The sequence below is a fragment of the Phytophthora infestans genome, genomic scaffold, assembly GCF_000142945.1.
Source record: "Phytophthora infestans T30-4 supercont1.4 genomic scaffold, whole genome shotgun sequence".
NCBI classification, from domain to species: domain Eukaryota; phylum Oomycota; class Peronosporomycetes; order Peronosporales; family Peronosporaceae; genus Phytophthora; species Phytophthora infestans.
Window position 1 is genome coordinate 1,946,574 of NW_003303755.1, and position 18,301 is coordinate 1,964,874.

The window sequence follows — 18,301 nt, forward strand, 5'->3', positions numbered from 1 at the left end:
GCCAACAACTTGACTGCCAACTCTCATGCTCTATCGATGCGTAATTTATAAGGAGAGGCCAGTGACATCGCTTCAGAATATCCAGTTTAGGTTCGAGACCACGGTAACGAGCGGTCCGAGTCGCCGATTTCGCCTCCTTTAACACGATCCTTGACCTGCACGTCGTAGTAACCGACACCTGGACTCTCGCTCTTAGTAATGAACGAGTCACGCGAGATCCGCGCACGGGACATCACAGCTCCACGTGATGACAATGAAGTAGATCCAGACTCCGTAGCTCCCGTTGTGTTTGCTGCGTACTTCTGCGGCATGTAGCTGTATCGTTTGTTCAAGGTACGCAACGCCGTACCACGCGGAGAGCGATTACCACCGCGACGTGCGGATGTGTTGGACGAGTTCGATGCGTAGGAAGACACCGACACGTTGTCGGCATTGGCCAGAGCAGCTGCACGAGCACTGCGAGCCTGCAAATTCCCAGAGCGAGCTACGGGCATGGATTGGGCAGAATATCCAGAGACGGACGACACGTTTGATGAGGCATAGGCGCCCGTGCCACGTCGAAGAAGACCAGCTTTCTGATCCATGGCCTCTAAAACCTCAGGCGTCAGTCGAACCTTAGAGCCACCATTACTCGACGAAGGTGCTCCACTACGACGTAAACGAGGAGTACCATTCTGCTGTCTTTGTTGCTGCTGGTGAGATGACGCCATGCCAGTAGAATCGCCACGCAGAGCAAGTAGCTTCTCGGAGCACGTCTCAAGCTGACGTGCAATTTGCTTGGCTTCTTCGTGTTTGCGTAGTAGTGCCACCTTGAGCTGTTCGATTTGTTCAACAAGTTCAGCTTCGGTATTGCGATCCGCATTATGGTCCTCTGGTCCACCGCGCTGGTTTGAGTCACTTGTATCGGCATGAGCTGCTGCCTGTATACGTGTTCTAGAGCCATCTCCCTTCTGCTGGTTGTCAGCGCCCTTCTGTTGGTTAGACTCGCCGTTCTTCTTCCTCCCACGTCCGCTGCTACGACTGTTACGACTACGACCACTTCCATTACTACCGTTGCTTCGCACGCTGCGGCGATCAAAAGATCCTCGGCGACGTCTTCCCTGTTGCTGCGTATGAGGAGGGGGTATTACAGATGACGCTGACAGCCGAGAAGGCGATTCTTGCTGTTGCAAAGCTGGATCTAGTGAGAGCGATGGCGGCACCATAAGCTCAGGCCCTCGGAAGTGAATCTTCAATGGAAGTTCCGCGTTCTTGATCACATCGTGCACCTGCCGAAGGCCCATGTCTTCAAGTGGCGTCCCCGCAATGCTCACGATAGTCACACCAGGTGCCAACCGAGGAAAATGTGTCGCTGCACTCTTGGGATAAATGGTGCCCACCTCCGTGCTGCTGTCGTTTCCACGTTTCATCGTGAACCCCAATGGGAGCTTGTGGAATAGTACGCAGAACTCACTCGTCTCTCCATCACTATCAATGCCACTGATACTACTAGCAGCAACGGATGGTGTAGCTTCAACGTGAGCACCAGTGTGGGCTGGGACGGTCACGCCCAGCTCCAATTCGTCCCCACTTGCACAACACTCGACGATCGGTGTTCCAGCCACCAAAAACTCCTGCTTTTTGCGGTGAAACACCACGTTGCACTCGGGAACTTCACTGTTTGGGAAGGCGACGTGGTAGGCTTCAGCAGCCGCACCTAGAAGTGCCTCGCATGGCCACTGGGGGTTCACAACGCAGCGTAGAGCGGCACCCACGAGGTTGGCAGTGACAATAAACTCGTCGCCATTGCTCGGCGCCTGTGGAGAATTTTCAGCTGCAACTGACGCAGGTGCAGGTGGTGGAGCCTCATCCGGCGAGGTCATAGCTATAGAGGAGGCAGCAGCAGCTAGAGACGACAACAGAGGAGCGATGCCGGTGGGAACCAGAGCTGCTGCTGAAATGACCACCCATGGCGATTACCGAGAATATCAACCAATAAGAGAACGTGTAGCTGTCAACGGAAGAAAAATGTACCCATCTGTGTGTTTGCAATTTTACAGCAACTTCCGGAAGGACAATACGTCGAAGCAAGTGTCGCAAACTCGATCGGGCTTAAGCACTTGGAACTTCGGGATGGCGATCTTGTTGCTCGAGCAGTTGTAGCACACGGTGCGCCCGCAGTGGCGACAATGGTGTTTGCGCATGGCCAGTCGGAAGGCTGTGTGGCAGGATGAGCACTCGGTGGTTTGCTCGTCGCCAACCCACTCGGGTGGATGTGACAGATTGCGCAACACTGGTACTAGCATCGATCCCTGGTTCGTGTTTTCCACGAGATCCACCACGCTGCGACCCGCTGCGTCCAGCAGGTGCACGAAGGCGCCAGCACTTACCAGTGCGACTGCAACATCTTGGCTTCCTCGACCCACAGCCAGATGTAATGCTGTACTACCATCTAAACTCTGGGCGTGAATATTTGAACCGTGTTCAATCTGGATTGCAACAAAACGTAACACAAGGTTAGAATTGCCATGTCAATATGGTGCCAAGTGAAACTTTGGCCACTTACAAATGCGTTGATAATAGACGCCGGTCCGTTTTGATGAGAGCAAAATAAATGTAGCGCAGTGTAGCCGAACCAGTTTGCTCGGTTCGGATCAGCGCCATTCTCCAGCAGCAGTTGTAGCATTTTCTGACACCTCTCGGATGGCGACATAGCAGCGAGGTGAAGAGCGGTGTTGCCTTTCAAGTCCTCCTTGTTGATATCAAACCCGCTAGGTTCTTCTCGCTCTTCTTCGTTTTCTTCTAGGTTGTTAACTGTCCCATTCTCAGGCTGCTTCACTTGCTGCAATGGGCTAGACTGGGTATTTTCCGTTATTCCAGAGCTCTGGCTGCTTTGATTTGTTGTTGCTGCCAGCGTTTTGGCCTTAACCATAGCAGCTTCGTTCTCGTGAAGCAGAACAAGAGTGACCGCCGTGTGGCCGTTAGCAGCAGCGTGGTGGAATGCGTTCTGCCCTTGATCATCCACAATATCTTGTTCTGCACCATGGCGGATTAGATATGCAACCACCGCAACGTCTCCTCGTGCGGCAGCAATGTGTAGTGGTGTCCGTCCTCGTCTGTTTGGAATATTGGCATTCGTTCTAAACGCACTGTTCAGCAGCACTTCAACCGTTTCAATGTTTGACGCGTAGTGCAGCGCTGTGTTTCCTTCCTCGTCAGGCAAGTTGGACGCTGCATTATGTTGTAACAATAATTCCACCACTTCACTGTGCCCTTTTCGACTGGCTACATGCAGTGGTGTCTGTTGATGTCCGAACTCAGCTGTAATCTCCTTGTCTCCGTCTTTCAACTGCGAGATCAGATTTACATCAGCGGCGTTCTGTTCGATTAGAATCTCGCAATGCTGCACATTTCCACTTGCGCTGGCCAAAAACATTAACGGAACCTTGTCGGTGAGAAGGAAGAATGGTGCGCTTTCATCGACAAGCAGGCGGCGAATGATCGCGTTGTTCCCAGTCTTTATTGCTGCAACAAGCGGTAAATCAGCCCCATCGTCCCCAACTTGATCCAATGGTTCTCCGCGTCGCAACAGCTCATTTACTACACGACCAAGTTGATATCGGATCGCCACAACCAGTGGTGTATCTGATCGCATTCTCAAGATTTCGCACAATCTCTCTGTCGAGCATTGTCGCCCTGTGTCACTCTGCAATAACTCCTCAAATGCAGCTTCATCCATGTGCTGGAGCTGCTTTAGGCACATACTCTGTAATTCATGCACCGCTTTCGTACACCGTGACAGCACAGAGTTGGTTGCGTCACCTGCCTCATTAATTAATCGACGTCCATTCTGCGACGATGGTGGGGTTATCGTATTCGAATCTGGCGGTTCTCTTCGTCTAGCGGTCAGAGGGTTCGTCGTCAGTACCGCGTCCATAAACACCAACACATCCAACGTTTTCTTTTGCAGCTGTCGCTTTCGCTCCTCGGCGTCCTCACTCTCGTCCTCGACCTTTACCTCCCCCCATTTGTCTCCTTCCAGCTCCACTAAGCTTGCAATTCTTTTAACGCAAATGCCCACCAATGACGGCACCAAGTACATGAACGCTGCTCGCAGTAATTGCTGCCAGAATTCCTCTCGGTCTCGTTGTTTGCCTCCTTCTTCTCCGTCGGCACCCAGCTCGTTCGTGTACAAAAATCTCAGAAGCGAATGAAACACATGATAGGGCGTGTCCTGCACGTGGATCTTCAGTGGGAAGCGCACTTGACCCGGCACTTGACTGCTTTTAGCTCTCAGTAATGCCGCCTGGAACGCGCCGCTACGTAGCGATAGCACCAGCCGATGTGCGGGGATGAGGTGGTCTCCTGTGGTCGACCTCTTGTCGCCCCCATCAGACGTAGACGATTCGCTTGAGTCCGACGTGAAGATGAACAGCACGTCGCTTAGATGGTTGTTTGCGAACAGCTTCTTAACCTGTAGCAGGTCCGACACCAGCGTGTCGCAGTCGTCCTCCTCGGGCATCGATGCTAATCTAAACGACTTCAAGTGAAGAACACACAAAATGGATACAATTTATCAAACCGATCAAAATGGGAACATCAATTAAGCTCCATGTAGAAAACGTATACTGTATACTCCAATTTTGTATCGTTTTGTTTTAAACAAAAACCGATTACCGGTAAGCTCAAGTTTTGTGTAAAACACCATTTCCATTCCAGAAGGTACCTCAGTTTTCAATTCACAGCCACGTGAAGCCACCAAACACCGCTCGGAGTGAAGATCTCGGCAGATATGGCGGAGCCCAACATGCCCATGCTGCGCCAGTCACTGGAGGGAACGTTGTCTCCCTTCGCAGAGACTCGCAAGGGCTCTGAAGCGTACCTGAACACGCTTTCGTCGCAGCCCAACTACGTTCTTTTGCTTCTACAAGTTCTCGAGAGCGCAAACGAGAAGCAGGAGGTGCGTCTGGCGGCCGCGTTGCTGTTCAAGAACTTTATCAAGCACAACTGGGACCCAGAAAAGCAGGGTTGCGTGCCTCAGAGTGAGAAGAACCTGGTCAAACAGCACCTGGTGGAGCTCATGTGCCGCATGCCCGAGACTCTACAGAAGCAGCTCATCGAGGCACTCACGACCATCGGGGAGTACGACTTCCCTGCTCAATGGACAGATCTACTGGCTCAACTGGTGCACAAACTACAGACCGAGCAGGACTGGCAGGTACGCAACGGCGTGCTCATGACAGCCAACACCATCTTCAAGCGCTTCCGCAACGTCTTCAAGTCCGACGACTTGTTCCGCGAGCTTAAACACTGTCTCGAAGTCTTTCAGGAGCCATTGCTCGTGTTTTTCAAGGAGACGGGCGTGGCGTTGCGTGCTCCTGGCGTTGCTGTCGCGCAGCAAGCGCAAATGATGACAGCATTGCGATACATGAGCCGCATCTTCTACTCGCTCAACTGGCAGGATCTGCCTGAGTATTTTGAGGACCACATCGCCGAGTGGATGGGTGAGTTCTTGGGTTATTTGAGCTACGAGAACCCAGCGCTTGAGGACGCAGACAACGAGGACGAGCCTGGTCCTATCGATCGACTTCTAGTGGCTATTGTGGAGAACATTAATCTGTACGCAGAGAAGTACGACGAGGAGTTCAAGCCGTTCTTGCAGAAGTTCACTGAGGTGATCTGGAATCTTTTAGCCAATCGCATTACGCTCTTCCCCAAGCATGACGAGTTGGCCGCCAAGTGCATGAAGTTCCTGACGTCGGTGGCCTCTCGATCGTTCCACCGTGCACTATTCGAGTCTCCACAAGTACTGACAGAACTGTGCGGTATTGTCGTCACCAATATGCAGTTGCGGTCGTCAGATGAGGAGCTGTTCGAGGACAATTCCATGGACTACATTCGCCGTGACATCGAAGGATCGGATGGTGACAGTCGTCGAAGTGCTGCTCGTGACTTGGTGCGCGGTTTGTTGGGCAATTTCGACGAAACAGTGACGCAGATCTGCATGAACACGATCCAGACCCATTTGCAGCAGTACAAGGCCGATCCTGCGAGGAACTGGGCCATGAAGGACGTGTCAATTAATCTGGTGATCGCTATCTCCGCGATCAAGCAGTCGCGTCTGCGTGGAGTGTCCGAAGTGAACAGCCGAGTCCCGTTGATGGACTTCTTTATGGCCGAAGTGCTGCCAGAGCTGTCGACGCCCAACCAGGCGTCGCTCATTTTGAAGGCCGACGCGATCAAGTTTGTCTCGACGTTCCGTAGCCAGATGCCGGTGGAAGTGATGGATCAGCTCTTCCCTCTGCTGATGAACTGCATGGACCCTTCGCAGTTTGTGGTGCACACGTACGCTGCTGCGTGTCTGGAGCGTCTGCTTACTGTGAAGGACCCGGCAGGCTCGCTTCGCTTCTCTAAGCAACGTCTTGCACCCTACCTAGGCAAGTTGCTTGAGCACGTCTTTAACATCTTGGAACAACCGAATTACCCGGAGAATGACTACCTCATGAAGGTGGTGATGCGAGTGATGAACGTGGCCAAGGAAGACATCTTACCGTTGACAGACATGGCTGTCAACAAGCTCACGAGTATCCTGAACCGCATCTGCGCTAACCCGAGCAACCCGTCCTTCAGCCACTACCTCTTCGAGTCGCTGTCCGTGCTGATCCTTAATGTGTGCAAGACGAACCCTGCCGCGACGGAGCGCTTCGAAGAGCTGCTGTTCCCGCCGTTCCAGAAGGTGCTAACGAACGACGTGGAGGCGCTGTCACCGTACGTGTACCAAGTGCTGGCTCAGATGCTGGAGCTTCGACCCAGTGGCGTCTCGGATGCCTACAAGAGTATGTTCCCCGTGCTGTTGAACCCTACACTGTGGGAACGAGTCAGCAACGTGCCGGCTATTGTGAAGCTCATCGAGGCGTACATGCGCAAGGCCCCGAACGATGTGGCTCAGTCGGTACAGGGAATCCTCGGCGTGTTCCAGAAGCTGATTTCGTCTAGATCGACAGAAGCAAACGCCTTCTCACTGCTGCGTGCACTCTTTGCGTTCATGCCACGTGAAGCGTACGGGAGTTTCCTGAACGAGATTATTAAGATTCTCATGATTCGACTGCAGACTCGCATGGCTGGACGCAACTCTGAAGGGTACACGAAGGAACTGGTCTATACGGTGTCCGTTCTTATTGGAAAGCTCGGTCCGGACACGTTCCTAGCGTCTCTGGAATCACTGCAGAAGGGAATGTCGACCATGTTCATCAAGTCTGTGTGGCTGCAGTGCAATGCGCGTGGTCGCAGTCCCGCAGAGCGAAAGGCTTGCGCTATTGGCCTCACAAGACTGATGTGCGAAACGGAGTTCTGCGGCGCCGATTTAGATATGTGGACGGAGATGTTGATTGCAGCGGTGAAGGTGCTGGAGGAAGCTGGAGACAGTGGCGCTGCAGTCAAGGACGAGGATGAATCGCTGCTGGAGTTGGAGCAGACGGGTTACGAAGCCGGTTACGCGAAGCTGTTCTTCGCGTCGGTGATTCCACTTGACTACTTGCAGGAATACCCCGTGCCGACATGCTACCTTGCTGAATCGATCTCGAAGCTGTCAGCCTCCAAACCTGGCGTGGTGCGTTCTTTTACTTATTTCAAGAAGTGTCTGTGGTAACTGACACTGTATATGTTCATTTAGCACTTGGCGTACGCCCAGACAGAATTGCCGACGCCCGCAACGTTGACGTCACTGCAGTCGTATTTTGCGCAGAACAACGTGCCATTCCAGTAGATTGGGTAACATGGATCGACGGAAAACTTTCCAATGTCCGACTTACACTTAGCAAATCTCAGAGTGTGGGGGGGAAATGTTGCGCAGCATGCAGCAGCATTCCATCACGAAAGTTCTATTTGTTGTGTTTCACTAGGAAGAGAGCGAATTTTTTGCAGTTTTTTTTTGCATGCTCTCCCTCCGACATACACTAGTTTGAAGTATTTATCTTCTGTGTGTTGGGAGCGTTTGGAAAGAAACTGGTGTGCATTTCTTGCTCTATGTAGAGTCTACAGAGGCGAGAGTTTCCGACAAACCCTCGCCATACTCAAAAGAGCGAGGAAGCCACGCTCGGATGACATTTCCTCGGCCCTTCCGATCTCATCGGTCGTTGTTAATGGTCTCGTTCAGTCCAGGTTGGGAAGACTTCCCCACATTTACTGCGGAGCGTTGTACATGTCAATGCTCTCATCGGACTGCGGAGTGGAGATGGTGCGGTTGAACGGGGTGAAACCCATGTTCTTGGCCTGCATGCGCGCATCGCAACGCTCAGCGTGCAACCGCTCGAAGTACGCCTGGTTCACATCACCCGTGACGTATTTGCCGTCGAAGCACGACGAGTCGAAGACATCGAGCGCCGAGTTCTCCTGCCGCACGGAGTCCTCGAGGTCCTTTAGATCCTGGAAAATCACCCACTCGCAGCCGATTTCCTTAGCCACCTGAGCCTCCGTCTTGTTGAAGGCGATGAGTTCCTCGGTCGTGGGCATGTCAATGCCGTACACATTGGGGTGACGGATAGCAGGAGCCGCCGACGCGAAGTACACGGCCTTGGCGCCGTTCTCACGGGCGATCTGCACAATCTGACGCGACGTGGTGCCACGCACGATCGAGTCGTCCACAAGCAACACAACCTTGCCCTCGAACTCGGAGCGGATGGCGTTCAATTTCATACGCACCGTCTTCTTCCGTGCGACCTGGCCAGGCATAATGAAGGTGCGCGCAATGTAGCGGTTCTTAACGAAACCTTCGCGGTACGGAAGGTTAAGGCTCTGCGAAGCCTCAAGAGCCGATGTGCGGCTTGTGTCAGGGATAGGAATGACCACGTCAATGCCGTGATCAGGACGCTCGCGCAGGATCTTCTGGGCGAGCTTGGAGCCCATGTTACGACGGGCCTGGTATACAGACACGCCGTCGATAAACGAGTCCGGTCGGGCGAAGTACACGTGCTCGAAGATACACGGCGACAGCTTGGCGTCCGGTACGCACTTACGGGTGGTCATCTCTCCGCTCTGCTTGATGACCATAGCCTCACCGGGAGCGAAATCGCGCTCTGTTTTAAACTCGAGCGTGTCGATGGCGACACTCTCAGAGGCCACGACGTAGTCGGTGCCGTGTTGAGTCTTGCGAGTACCGTACACAAGCGGGCGAATGCCGTGCGGGTCGCGGAAGGCGACGATGCCGAAGCCGTTGATGAGCACGACAGCCGAGTAGCCGCCGCGGCAGCGCTTGAAGACGCCGGTGACGGCATCCAACACCATCTCTGTGTCGAGTGGCTGGTCCACGCGCTTAAGCAGCTCGTCGGCCAAGATGTTAAGCAGCAGCTCCGAGTCCGAATCCGTGTTGACGTGGCGGAAATTGGTGTTTGCCAGCTGATCCACAAGCTCGTGTGAGTTGGTGAGGTTGCCGTTGTGGGCAAGCGACACGCCGTACGGAGAGTTGGTGTAGAACGGCTGCGCCTCGGAGCTGGAGCTCGAGCCGGCCGTAGGATAGCGGCAGTGGCCGATGCCCATGTTGCCGCGCAGGTTGAGCATGTGGTTCTGCTTGAACACGTCGCGCACGAGGCCGTTGTCCTTGCGTAGGAACAGGCGCTTCTTCTCACACGTCATGATGCCAGCGGCGTCCTGTCCGCGGTGCTGCAACACGGTGAGACCATCGTAGAGCCCCTGGTTGCAGTGCTCGTACTTGTTGGCAAGCATCAACGCGATGATGCCACACATGGTTCAAGAAGAGAAAAGGAAGAGGCAAAGGACGACAGGACTTGCGAGGAGATTGTGCCAATGCACCTGACAACTCACGGCGACCGAATGGCTGTCAGAAAAACCTCTTGCGCTTTGTAGGGCGAGCCGTTTCGTCGGTAGCCAACAGTTGCCGCTGTGAATCGTCCAATCCAAAAAATAACGAGACATTATTGGTCAATATTCAAGGTGGTTGAAGTGATGCAGTCGGCAAGATGTCCTTCCAATCACGATACACGTAATAATCTTGTGTAGCTGTCTCCGCAGGAGGGTAATACTCCGACCCATTCTTTATTTTTTTTCGTTTTCGACTTGAAATAAAATGTTACGAGGGCCTCGTGACGAGGCTCCTTCATCTGACAAAAAAAAACGCAAAATCGACTGTCGAGACAAAATTGATCAAGATGTTCAAGCTACTTTGGGCCTGGCTGTGGAGTTAATGATTTCAGCACAGACTTTGATCTAATTGCTGTGGTTGACTTTTTCTTCAAATGCACTACTGGTGCACTAATTGGCCGATCGGGTGATAAGATAGCTCTTGTCGCCGTGATATTCATGAGACTGCAACACAAAGTAGGAGTGTTGGAGCGTTAAAGCACGATAGCAAAAAAGTATTCTTCGGGACTTGCTTACCTAAGCGGAGGTGCTTGAGAGGGTTTCGTGTCCCTTTTCAGGATAGGTGCCGACCTCGGAATCGCCAATTTCTCGCTCGCATGAGAATCACCCGCCGCCTGGAATTGTTGATAAGGCCGGGGGTCAGATATGGCGAACAGGCTTGGCTGTGCTCGAGGTGAAATCAACGTTTCCTCGGAAAATTCCTCTTGGATGGATTCCTGGACGAAGGTTTGGGCACTAAATGGAATATTGGAGCGATAAATCCGAGCTGACGAAGGTCCTGGATTAACCTTTCGAAGCTGTCCGTTGCCCACATCTTGTTCATCTGCTTCAGTGTCCTTCTCATTGTACGGATTGATAACTTCTTTGCGACACGATAAACAACGCACGAGACAGTCTTCATTCTCAGCATCCAAACCAAGCAATCGAGCCTCCAACCTGCATTTTAAAAACAAGAATGTTACGGTCAGTTCAGATCATCAAACCGGCAAGACTAACGGATACCTACTCTTTCAACAGCTTCAAGTCTGCTTTGCGCTTTAGGCTTCGTCGAAGATTCTCTATCGTTGCAGTATGATCGGGTAGCTGCTTGATTTTCTCCATGAAGAGCTCGGCTTGTACATTTATCTGGGCAGGAACGTCCAGCGCTAATGTCTCTACCAGCATTCGCTGATTCGCGAGTGCTTCCTCAAGTAGCGAATGCCTCGCAGTTGCCTCGTTTTGAGCAGTAGTAAGTTGCATTTGTACTGTGGTTCGAAGCGAGACGACCTCATTCTCCAAGTCCCGCACATTATCCATGGCAGGAGCAGACAGCGACGCGAATCTCGAGTCTATGGTCAACAAGCTCTGCTCAATGTCAGCAACTCGGCGTCGGAGCGTTTCGTGCGCAGAGCGGTCGTTCTTGTCTCGTATTTCGCTCGTAATCGCCTTGAGCGCTGCAAAAATCTCTCGAGATTTTTCTTCCAGCAGCTCAATTCTCGACGACACAGTGAAGACATTCTTCTTGCGCTTAAGTAAAATGTTTGTCACTTCCTTCTTCTGTTTTTCCTTGATATGGCCCTTGAGCTGGAACCATTTCTTATGGGCACGCTCTTTGAGCTCGGTTTCTTCTTCGGGAGATAGCATTTGAGCACGCTTGAGCTTCTTGAGAGCTGTCATGGCGTTGGAAATCTCCTCGACTACAGCTTCTGCATCTTCGTCTTGCTCGTCATCACTTGAGGAATTTGACTCGTAGGCAGAAGAATCACTGCCGCTATCTTGACTCTCTTCCTCGATATTTTCCTGTTCTGTCGTGCTTGCTGTAGCTGCAGAAGGTGATGGTTGTTCAGCGGGTGGAGGTGGCTGGGATCTGACTTGAGGTACTGCTTTTTCAACAGGCAATACATCGGGCTCTATAGGCTGGTCAGGGTGGGGTACGTCCTGTTCTACAGTCTTTGCATGCAGAGATATCGAGGAGCGTCGCGAGTGCGAACCGCGTTTATTCACTGATAAGCGTCGTGCGGATTCATTGCCTTCATGCTTTTTCGTAAAACTCGTTCGAGGGGCCATTTTGGACGATCGTCGTCGTGAAGGTGATCGAAGCGGTAAAAGTGGGTCGGCTGGTGTCTCTGGAGCGCTGATATCATGGTGCGATACTGCTTTGTCTTCTCGTTGCCGTATTGGTGCACCGGACGCTTTAAAGCCCTTGGAAGCTGCAGAAACATGTTCCTTAGCGGGTGGAGCAACCGTGACTGGAGTTGTGTTTGCAGATGCAATAGGCTCAGAGGGTTTTACGTCAAGTGTCACTGGCTTAGTCTCCAGAGCTGTCATTGCCACTAACGCCGGCTTAGATTCCACGATAGGGGGTGGAATGCTGGCAATTTCTTCCTTCTCCAACGTTGTGTTAACCACCTTGGTAATTATCGGAGAGGGTGTAAGAGGGGGTTGCGTAGAAGTCACTGGCGGTACCTCCTCTTGGTGGTCCGAACCACTACGGGTAGGCTCCAAACTACTTTTGGGTACACTTGGTGCCGCCTTCACTGTATGAGCTGAGGTTTTCAGTAGATAAGGCTCGATGGATTGTTCTATTTGAACGGTTGGCAGGATACTTGAGACGGAGGGAGTCAGGACCGGCATCTTGTCACGAGCGTTCTGAACAAGAGTGACGTTGGGTGTCGGAGGTTTGGCAACTGCACTACGAGTGCTTGAAGAGACTGGTTGTGGTTCAACAGACTGCATTATCGGTTCCGCTGTCGCTGATGGAGCTGCAACTGTCTGCATAGCTTGTACCTGTGGCACAGAAAGTAAATTATCATCCAAGATGACGGGATTATTCTCGATTGACAAAGCACTAGATTTCACCTTGAAAGTCTGGACGGTTTTCTGCTCCGTCAAACTAGACTCTGTGGTCTTAGCAATTGCAGCAGGAATTTCAGCCACTTTACTTGCTTCGTCATTGCTCGTAGACTTGTGGTCTATCACTGTTACCGCTTCGTCAGCAGCAGTAGACGTAATTACTTCCTCCAGCACTTGCTTTGGGGGTGCATTTTCATTTCGAGAAACCTCTGAATTTGCCGGTGGAGAGACAACTACTGCTGGAATTGGTACAGGCGGAGTCGTTGGCGTATCCTCATAAAGCTCACGTTTTGCTGAGGCCGACGCCTCTGTCACTGCTGGTAGTGGAGCCGGTGGTAGCTCCGTTGATCCGTTAGCTTTTACTTTTTTGGCACTGTGCTTCTTGTCTTTATTTTTCTTCTTCGTACTTGGTTTCTCAACTTTCTCAGTTGCTGTTAGCCTATCTAAAATGGCAGCAGCCATGCCAGTCACACGAACCGCTTTCTTGTCCGTACCAAGCTTCTTGCTCACAGTAGGTGCTACCGGTTTGGCAGATTCCGCTTGAGGAATGGCCCAGCGATGGGGTCCTTGTGCTTCGTCGTCTACTGCAGCAGTACCGTCGATATTGTGCGCGATATTTCGTAGCTTCAGATCGATCTCCGTCATACCAAAACTCACTTCTGTAAGCCAATTCTCCAGTTTGTCCACTCGACCGCAAACCGCACGCAGAATGGCTTCCAGAGCCATCGCTTGCTTCCCCAAATCTTTGAAAAGACCCTGGAAAACCTCTCGAGAGCCATTTCCAGGGACATCATACTGCACGTGTGCTACAGACGCCTTACCCATCTTGCAATATCGCGCTCAAAACGAGAAGAAACTACCACACACCACGAAGAACATATCCCGGGGAGGTGGCTTATCGATAACTAATCAACCGGTAATTGAACCGTCGTCGGGGTTTCGCTCCTCTAATTTCAAATCGCCGCGGCCAAATGGTAATGGCGATCTTGTGGCAGTCTTTGACATGCTTACTCATGAGTATCATCGCAACAGGCGAGATATTTCACACTCTGAGATGTGTGCAGGCCACTGCAACAAATGGTCGATTCCAGTTCTCACAAGCTGTCTATTCTACAACTGAAGACTTCGGAGTCGCCTCCATAACGATTCAACGTGGTCTCAGAGCTGGTGGAAGGGCTGCTGTTTATGTATCGACGATTCCTGGTGTGGGGAATGCTGTGGCAGGTCGAGACTTTAAGCCTCTCTTCAATGTGAGCCTTGTGTGGCAAGATGGCGAAGATTTCGAGAAAGCACTGTACGTTCCCGTCTACAATGACGGGAAGCCTCAAGAAAGCCCGAAGACGTTCATGTTAAAGCTGCACGATGCTATTGGTGCCGAAATCAATAGTCACCGCAATCAAACGCAAGTTGTGCTGGTTCCGCCTTCAAATCGTGAGTTTATTCGGAGCATTTTCTTTAAAATGTGGGACTAATCGTTCATATTTGTTGCAGTGGTACCTGGCAGCTTCAGTTTTCAGAATGCTATGGTCAACGTAGGAGAAGGCAATATGCTAACAATCCCTGTGCTCTGGGAGGCTGGCACGACATCCACGGCGAGTGTAAAATTCGAAATTATGTGCAAGAGTGCATGCTTTCCAGAAGACTTCGAGTTGATATCTCCAGTTACGCAGCTACTGGAGTGGAAACGAGACGAGTATCCTGTCACTTCTGCCGATCGAATGCAGAATATCGTCTTGAGATTGCTCAATGACAAGTTATATGAACAAGCCGAGAGTTTTAGTATCCGCCTGGTGACTGTGAAGCCTTCAGAGGACTCCACAATTGGTACTGGAACAATTAGGGATATTGGAGAAGTTGTGGTAACAATTAACGGTCCTAATGATGCTCGATCGGGAACACTGCAGTTCGAGGCCGAATGTTTTCCAGACTGCGCAAGTAAGAAATACTCCGTACAGTCTGGAGGTGTCGCTCTCGTGATGATTCAACGACGCAGTGGCAGTGATGGAGACTGCTCCGTCCGTGTGGCTACCCAAGATGATACAGCTGTAACTGGTTTAGATTACGAACCTTTGGAGCGAGAATTGTCTTGGAAAGAGGGGGATACAAGCGATAGACAGATAGTCGTGACTTCATTTCCTCGAGCAGATCCAAGGCTACCACCACGTCGCTTAGCACTCGTGCTTCGGAATAATAAGGGAGCTCCACTAAACGGGGCTCACGCTAGTACGTCGTATGTAGAAATCACCAGTCTGACTGATGTCTACCTTGGTGAGGTGAACTTTGCTACTCGCGAACCCCTGGAATCGGTGCTACGCATTCCTGATTTCAGCTTCATCGAACTGGCATCACGTGACACAAGTTCGAAACTCCAGCTCTGTCCGAGTGTAGTAGTTACAGAGCCAGGAGTGATGTCAGTGGCAATTCAACGCAACTTTGCAAGCTTTCCTGTACCTGTGCGAGTGACCGTGAAAACCGTGGCTGGTACTGCAACACCAGGTATCGATTACGAAGTTTTGGACCAGGTTGTTACCTGGGAAAATGGAGAAACCGAGGTTAAACAAGTGCTTCTGAAGATACTGGACCCGCCAACTTACGACCCTCATCCTCGTTCGCTCTGGCTGCAACTGTCTGAGGTGACGGGCGCAATTGTTGGTGCTTGTAATGTTCTCGAAGTGGTGTTAAAAGGGATTGCGCAAGGACCTCACTTGGTTTCATTTGACTTGGACATGACACTCGGAATCATGACACTTCGAATGAACATTCCAGTTCAAGCTTCGACTTTGAATGTAACAACGTTACTGCTTCAATCCGAGCGTGTGCAAAAGAACGGCCCAACTTTTAAGTTTACTCCGCAACAAACTACCACGAGTAGCACTGATGGAACCACCGTTCTGCTGAGTGTTGGTGCTGGGGACTTGAATTCGCTGAAGCGTGTTGCCGGATTGGCAAAAGGTGCAAACTCTGCCTTTTTGAGTACGGAAGTTGGACTTTTTAAGTATGTGCTCGACAATTGCCAGAGCACCGGGATTCTTGCCTGCGCTCCAGATATCACAGTCGAGACTTCGAGAACTGCAGCGCTGGCTGTCACAACGTTTACTGCAGATACTCATTCTCCTTTTCTCTTAGGCTACAGCTTAGATTTACCTCGACGACTGCTGAAGTTGCACTTTTCGGAGGCTGTGAATTTCACAACTCTGAGAATTGAAGCGTTGGCATTCGCTGAAGCAGCAGCAGGTATCGATGTCTACAGGCTTTCGTCCGCTACTACGCGCCTTTTCTCGCCACAACCAGATCCATTAAGTGGCGCTACACTGCGTGACGCTAACCGTTTACCCGCTGATAACACGTTTCTCACCTTGCAACTTGGTCGGTCCGATGTCACAGCTCTTAGCAGCATCGGCGCTGGTCAAATTGGTATCAAAAGAGCGAGTACATTCCTCGGTATCGACAGCTCTTTCGTGGCTGACTTTGCGGGGAATCTCGTCAAGGCTGTTGGACCACCAGGCACAATGTTGCAAGTTTCAGTTGCAGATTGCTCGCCATGTCCAACAGGGTCGTATCTCACTAGCTCGTGCTTGGACCTAAAGGACCGCAAGTGTTCTACATGCAGTATATGCCCCTGGAACTCATACGCTCTCGAACCATGCAGAGCCACGCAAGATACTCTTTGCTATCGTAAGTACACTTGGCGCAGCAGTACTTGTCTATCGCACTAACTAGCTCGTCATTTTTCGATTTTCTACAGCATGTACCGAGTGCCGATCAGGTCAATACATTGCGGTGGCCTGTTCTCCAGCAACCGATCGTGTGTGTGCGTCGTGCACTCAATGTACATTGGATGAGTACGAAGTTTCACCTTGCGCTGCGGGCGTGGATCGGGTTTGCCGTACTTGCAACTCGTGCACTTTAACTGTTGCTCAGCAAGCTCTGTGTCAACGAAGTCATGAGTGGAAGCGCTTGCAAATGAGGTCACCGTTTAGTTGTCCGCAACCTGGTCAGCAGTTCAAAACTCGTGAGGAACAATTGCAACGTGCGAAATCGAACTTATGTGGCTCCGGACGCTGCTCCTGTGTTGCTACTGGAATACCTGGCAACTCGAATCCAACCGGAGAGGGCTTCCCCGACGATACGCGTTGCACTGGGCCTGTGGCGTACAATATTCTCGTCTAAGAGATAGAAATGCTCTCTATTCTATTGGTACTTCCATACTGTAGCTCTAGCTAGGACGCAGCACGGATCTCGTAGAACTCGTAAGACAACTCTTGTGCATCGCTGACTGTTTCGAGAAGCTCAGCGCCGTCCGGAAGTTCGCTCACTGGTGTAATGGTGTACGAGAGATCGGAACTCGCGGCTAGAAGCGCGTGCAGATGGATGACGCCAAAGCGACTGTGGCTGTTGGCATTCATCAGGTATGCCACGCCGTTGGGGCTGCCCAGTACGTGGTGGCGCACCACGCGCAGAAATCCTTCAGCTGTGCTCGGTTCGCAGATTATATCGCTGGCAATCACAACTTGAGCCTTGGGCACAGCCTCAATACTTTCAGTGAGGTCCCAATCCAGCAGAGAAACTTTCACTTCAGGCTTCGAGGGGTCGAATTCGTGCGTAAATGGTTTGTTGAGTTGAACATTGTACTCGAGCGCCGTGCAAGTATCTGACTGGTAGTCGGTGAGCGTCGTGTTCGTCGCGTATCGAGATGCTGTGATGCCTCCAAGTCCAAGGCCGCTGCCCACTTCTAGCACGCTCTTACCCACGAACAGGTCGCGATGTTTATGTATCCAGCGTGCGAGAACAAAAGCAGCACCCCACAGAAGATATCCCGTCTTCCTCTGGCCAGTCATTCGCGTTGGCACCTGACGAATAAGCACATTAAGGGTGCTCTGACTGCCGTCGGCACTTTTGGGAGCATTGTCGCGGGGGTCGAAAGGCAGAGGCACTGCACGCGGCCACACACGCTCCACTTCTCCAATCTGACGCACACGGTGTGGGAACGTGATAGCTAATGGACTGCTCGTACACGCTGTGACGACCTCTGCTGCAGCCTACGATTCATAAGGGCAAAGTCAGATGCTGGCGCTTTACAACACTCCGCATTGGTGGCAGCAATACTGACCTCCTGGATTTCTTCGTTGTCGTGCTCCATAAGCCGCATCAGCAATGGGTGAGCTCCAATACGCGCTACAATAAGAAAGCTGTCAGCACTTAAAGCATGAACAACAAGTAGCCATCTTACTCTTACCGATAAACGTAGCATTGTCCTCATCGACAACCGTCTCGGCAACCAGTAGCAGAATCTCACGTACAACCTTGAGGTCGTCCTCGCTCACATCTCGGTTCATGCGCTTAACAAACGCAGCCAGATGGTCCGTCGCAATCGTCAGGAACCCCGCTATCAGCAGCATCAGCAGACGTCAATTCAGGCTAACAATCGTTCATCAGCATATCTTCATCGTACCGAGTCCAAGCACACAGCGTCCGTACGTGGTCCCCGCCAAAGCACGAACATGCTCTCGAGCAGCAGCAGACGTGGTCACCTCTTGCACCAACGGGCGAGTCGCAGCCACGTCCACAGGCAGCGGAGCTGGCGGCGTTGAGCACAGCAGCACCATCCTCTTCT

The 18,301-nt window shown here is 51.8% G+C and overlaps 7 protein-coding genes across 7 annotated transcripts; 2 read left to right on the forward strand and 5 right to left on the reverse strand.

Moving 5' to 3' along the window:
• Positions 1 to 86: 86 nt before the first annotated feature.
• PITG_03490 (uncharacterized protein) lies at positions 87 to 1,862 on the reverse strand (the record flags this gene model as incomplete). The annotated part of the gene is made up of 1 exon (XM_002906512.1): positions 87 to 1,862. One exon carries the CDS (start codon positions 1,860 to 1,862, stop codon positions 87 to 89), a length of 1,776 nt encoding a protein of 591 aa, XP_002906558.1.
• Positions 1,863 to 2,033: 171 nt separating this feature from the next.
• Positions 2,034 to 4,501, reverse strand: PITG_03491 (myosin-like protein; the record flags this gene model as incomplete). The annotated part of the gene is made up of 5 exons (XM_002906513.1): positions 2,034 to 2,468; positions 2,546 to 2,764; positions 2,909 to 3,961; positions 4,049 to 4,355; positions 4,413 to 4,501. 5 exons carry the CDS (start codon positions 4,499 to 4,501, stop codon positions 2,034 to 2,036), a joined length of 2,103 nt encoding a protein of 700 aa, XP_002906559.1.
• A 270-nt stretch (positions 4,502 to 4,771) lies between these two features.
• On the forward strand, positions 4,772 to 7,864 carry PITG_03492 (exportin-2-like protein; the record flags this gene model as incomplete). The annotated part of the gene is made up of 2 exons (XM_002906514.1): positions 4,772 to 7,588; positions 7,652 to 7,864. 2 exons carry the CDS (start codon positions 4,772 to 4,774, stop codon positions 7,742 to 7,744), a joined length of 2,910 nt encoding a protein of 969 aa, XP_002906560.1.
• A 107-nt stretch (positions 7,865 to 7,971) lies between these two features.
• On the reverse strand, positions 7,972 to 9,774 carry PITG_03493 (amidophosphoribosyltransferase; the record flags this gene model as incomplete). The annotated part of the gene is made up of 1 exon (XM_002906515.1): positions 7,972 to 9,774. One exon carries the CDS (start codon positions 9,718 to 9,720, stop codon positions 8,161 to 8,163), a length of 1,560 nt encoding a protein of 519 aa, XP_002906561.1.
• Positions 9,775 to 10,151: 377 nt separating this feature from the next.
• On the reverse strand, positions 10,152 to 11,478 carry PITG_03494 (uncharacterized protein; the record flags this gene model as incomplete). The annotated part of the gene is made up of 3 exons (XM_002906516.1): positions 10,152 to 10,299; positions 10,372 to 10,791; positions 10,862 to 11,478. The coding sequence occupies 3 exons, from the start codon at positions 11,476 to 11,478 to the stop codon at positions 10,152 to 10,154; spliced, it is 1,185 nt and encodes a 394-aa protein (XP_002906562.1).
• Positions 11,479 to 13,664: 2,186 nt separating this feature from the next.
• PITG_03495 (uncharacterized protein) lies at positions 13,665 to 16,857 on the forward strand (the record flags this gene model as incomplete). The annotated part of the gene is made up of 3 exons (XM_002906517.1): positions 13,665 to 14,118; positions 14,179 to 16,362; positions 16,433 to 16,857. 3 exons carry the CDS (start codon positions 13,665 to 13,667, stop codon positions 16,855 to 16,857), a joined length of 3,063 nt encoding a protein of 1,020 aa, XP_002906563.1.
• Positions 16,858 to 16,907: 50 nt separating this feature from the next.
• Positions 16,908 to 18,293, reverse strand: PITG_03496 (uncharacterized protein; the record flags this gene model as incomplete). Its single annotated transcript, XM_002906518.1, has 4 exons — positions 16,908 to 17,726; positions 17,798 to 17,862; positions 17,924 to 18,073; positions 18,140 to 18,293. The coding sequence occupies 4 exons, from the start codon at positions 18,291 to 18,293 to the stop codon at positions 16,908 to 16,910; spliced, it is 1,188 nt and encodes a 395-aa protein (XP_002906564.1).
• Between the last annotated feature and the right edge of the window lie 8 nt (positions 18,294 to 18,301).